The sequence below is a fragment of the Cucurbita pepo genome, chromosome LG14 (assembly GCF_002806865.2).
Source record: "Cucurbita pepo subsp. pepo cultivar mu-cu-16 chromosome LG14, ASM280686v2, whole genome shotgun sequence".
Taxonomy (NCBI): Eukaryota; Viridiplantae; Streptophyta; class Magnoliopsida; order Cucurbitales; family Cucurbitaceae; genus Cucurbita; species Cucurbita pepo.
In genome coordinates, this window is record NC_036651.1 from 4,997,214 (window position 1) to 5,001,103 (window position 3,890).

At 34.6% G+C, this 3,890-nt stretch overlaps 1 protein-coding gene across 1 annotated transcript; it reads left to right on the forward strand.

Annotated features, from left to right (window-relative positions):
• Positions 1–1,799: 1,799 nt before the first annotated feature.
• LOC111809900 (uncharacterized protein At1g10890-like) lies at positions 1,800–3,686 on the forward strand. Its single transcript, XM_023696368.1, has one exon. It carries the CDS (start codon positions 1,800–1,802, stop codon positions 2,793–2,795), a length of 996 nt encoding a protein of 331 aa, XP_023552136.1. The 3' UTR covers positions 2,796–3,686.
• Positions 3,687–3,890: the final 204 nt, after the last annotated feature.

A 3,890-nucleotide genomic window follows, 5' to 3' on the forward strand; every position in this document is an offset into this window, starting at 1 on the left:
CTTTTATAGATAGTTTCAACAAACTTACTTTGCTCGTGAATACTTTGGAGTTCAATATTTATAGTTGGAGAACACTATTCAAATTGATATGGTCGAATCTTACAACAAAGTCTTATTGAGCCTCACTCTATTAGGAGATAGCCTCGAATCAATTTCTTTAGTTTGGGCAATGGTTGCATTGTTTTAGTCAAACAACCGAGACTAGTGTATTACCAATAGTATAAACATTTTGTACGTGTATTTTCTTACATATTAACAATTGTATACAAATAATAATTAAATTTATGAGTAGAAGTTTGGATGAAGTTTTATTAAATAGGTACTTAAATTATATCTAAAAATATATAAGATTTTTATTTTTTATTTTTTTTATATACATTTAGGAGAACAAAACAAAGTTTCGAGAAGAGGTCATTCCTGCCATGTTTTAATTTTTATTCTTTTATTTCTCGAAGATTAAAAAAAAAAGTTATCCTCTCTCAAATATGGTTCGTTATTTGATTATTTTCTCTTGAGTGAATTTTAAGTGAAACACATTCTCTACCCAAGTAATTGCAAGATGCAAGCTTCACACCAAGAGGAATCAAAGTCCCAACTATCAACGTACTTAAGTGTCAATTTTTATTCTCCATCTCAACATAAATTAAACTTATTTTCGTGAAGATATCTATTTATAAAAGCAAAATATCTCAGAGTCACAAAAATAAAAATGAGATATAGATACGAGACATAAATATTATACCAAATAGATATGATAACTGTAAGGATTAGATTTGATCGAGTTATTTGGATTAGATTTTATCTAGTTATTTGAATTAGACTTGATTTAGTCATTCTTGAATTGGATGAGAGATTTCTCCCGATTCTTCTGATCTTTCCAGTTTTCTTTTTCTGTTCCTAACATTTTGGTATCAGAGTCATGCCCTAAACTAGTTAAAACTAGAAGCAGCAGTCTTCTACGTGTGTCATAATAAAAGTATGTCGATGGAGAGTCCACTTGTGCAGTCTGCTGGAGGAAGGAGTCAAGGTCGTGGAAGCTTTAGAGGCAGAGGAAGGGGACGAGGCAGACAAACCTTCAACAAGGCCATAGTGGAGTGCTATAACTGTCACAAGCTAGGACATTTTCAATGGGAATGTCAAAGCAATACCAGACGAGGCAGACAAACCTTCACAAGGCCATAGTGGAGTGGTATAACTATCACAAGCTAGGACATTTTCAATGGAAATGTCAAAGCAATACCAGACGAGGCAGACAAACCTTCAACAAGGCCACAGTGGAGTGCTATAACTGTCACAAGCTAGGACATTTTCAATGGGAATGTCAAAGCAAGGAGAAGGAGACAAACTATGCAGAGAGTCAAGAAGAGATGTCGCTGAGGCTTACGTGAATATGAATAAGGCCAATAGAGAAGATATGTGGTTCCTTGACTCGGGATGTAGCAATCATATGTGTGGGAAGAAGGAATATTTTTCAGATTTTGATGGAAGTTTCAGAGATTTAGTGAAGCTGGACAACAACTCAAGCATGGTTGTAACCTCAAAGAGTAATGTACAGCTGGAAGTGAATGGAATTATAATGATAATCACAGGAGTGTTTTATGTGCTAGACTTGAAGAACAATTTGTTGAGTATTGATAAATTGCAAGCAAAGGGGTTACCTTTTTGTTTCAAAATGGAACATGCAGGGTGTTTCATCTTGAGGAGGCTTAATCATTGAGACAAAGATGTCTCTGAATCGAATGTTCGTATTGCATGCTATATCTCAGCCTGTAGCAGCCGTTCAAACTCAATTGAAACTTATGGGGAGAAGTGGTTCAAGGTCTCTGTCGTACACTCCCTGCTCCAATTCCTATCGCCATAGTCAGAGAAGTAAAAGGGACCCAAGTCCTTCCCCCTATGATTCCACTACCCATTCTAGGAGAAGCAGCCGTTCAAGTTCCCTCAGCCGCCAACGCAGAAGTAGGTCTTCCTCGTTATCTCCTTTCCCCAAATCGTCCAGTTCCAGTCCTAGTCATGCATCCACTGATCGGAATCATTCCATAGAGAAGCTTAAGAAAGAGGAAGAAGAGATGAAAAGGCGTGAAACAGAGTTGAAGAAGTTAGAAGAAGATGCAGCTAGGAGGATGGAAGAACTAATTCAGAAGAATGTTGAAGAAAGGCTAAACTCTGAAGAGACTAAATTAGAAATACAGAGGCGAATAGAGGAAGGTCGCACGAAGTTGTTTGATGATGTTGATGTGCAGCTTGAGAAAGAGAAAGAAGCCGCTCTTACTGCTACAAGACAAAAAGAAGAACAAGCACGAAAAGAGAGAGAAGAGCTAGATAAAATGCTGGAAGAGAATAGAAGAAGGGTAGAAAAAGCACAGCGACGATTAGTTCTTGAGCTACAGCGGAAGGAAGAAGAACAATATTGTGAGCTCGAGTTGATTCAGAGACAAAAAGAGGAGGCAGCTCAGAGAACTAAGCTAGATGATAAGAGTTTGAGTTATGTTTTGCTGGGAGTTAGTGAAGAGTCAAAAGCTTACAGACTCTATGATATAGAAACGGCAGATGAAAATAAGGATATAGAAGCGGCAGATGAAAATAATGATATAGAAGCGGCAGATGAAAATACTGCAGAGGAAAATATTTCATCTGGCTCTTTGGCTGAAGCAAGCTCTCCTAGCTTGAATAAGGCAAGGAATAAGAGACCACCAGTCTGGATGAGAGACTATGCAATAAGAGAAGTTTTTGTTTGTAAAGAAGATGATGAAGCTCAGCCATGTTTACCCCTACTGAACCTGCAAACTTTGTAAACTTTAGAGAAGTATTGAAGAGTGAGAAATGGAGGCAAGCAAGGGATCTGGAGCAATAAACAGAAATGGCACATGGGAATTGATGAAGTTACCTAGTGGAAGTTTGGTATGAGGTCGTGGATATAAACTGATTACTATTCGTGTTCAGTTTAAGGGAGGGATTGTTAGGATTAGATTTGATTGAGTTATTTGGATTAGATTTGATCTAGTTATTTGAATTAGATTTGATTTAGTCATTCTTCAATTGGATGAGAGATTTCTCCCAATTCTTCTGATCTTACAGTTTTGTTTTTCTGTTACTAACAGTAACATGTCATTCTTAAAAAACTAGGATACCGATGTGACAATGATACATTAATTAAAAAGAATTATTTCAAAAAATTTATCAATTTTATATTAGAAATAAATTCATATAAATAAGTTTATATATTTGTATACTTAAAAAAAAGCTTAATGTATGTTTCACTCTCAAAATATATTCAAAGTCAAGTGTCTGATACGATGGATTATAAATTTGTAATGTATCCATTGTATTAACAAGTGTTCAGTACATGCCCAACACGTGTCAGATTAGTGAAACTAAGTTATTCTCATGCTCTCTTTACACCCATTTAAAGTAGTTTGAAAACTAGCACGTCAAATATTATAATTGACTAACTACAACTTCAATTTTGTGCTTTAAGGATGGTTTTGACCCAAGAGAAATAAAATCCTTAATTTAGTATATGGTAGCAAAGATGGACATGAGAATGAGTTATTCTCATATGGAAAGAGATTTAACCTTAAGTTATATCTCATATCCTCTCTTAACCAATTATTTAGTTTTATTTAGTATGTTTTAGAAAGATACGTCCATCAATAGCAAAAGAAAAATAAAATAAAATAAAATAAATAGAATAGATTAAATTAGCCAAAAATTAATGACTAACATAATTTTAAAAAAAAAAAAAACATAAAAGGATGAATTGATTAAATTGGCTAATTGCTAACATAATTAAAAAAAAATGTAACAAACATACCGAAGTAAGATTAGGAACACAAGTAAAAAAAAAAAAAAAACACAAACGGCCAACAATCAAGATTTGGAAAGTGTTA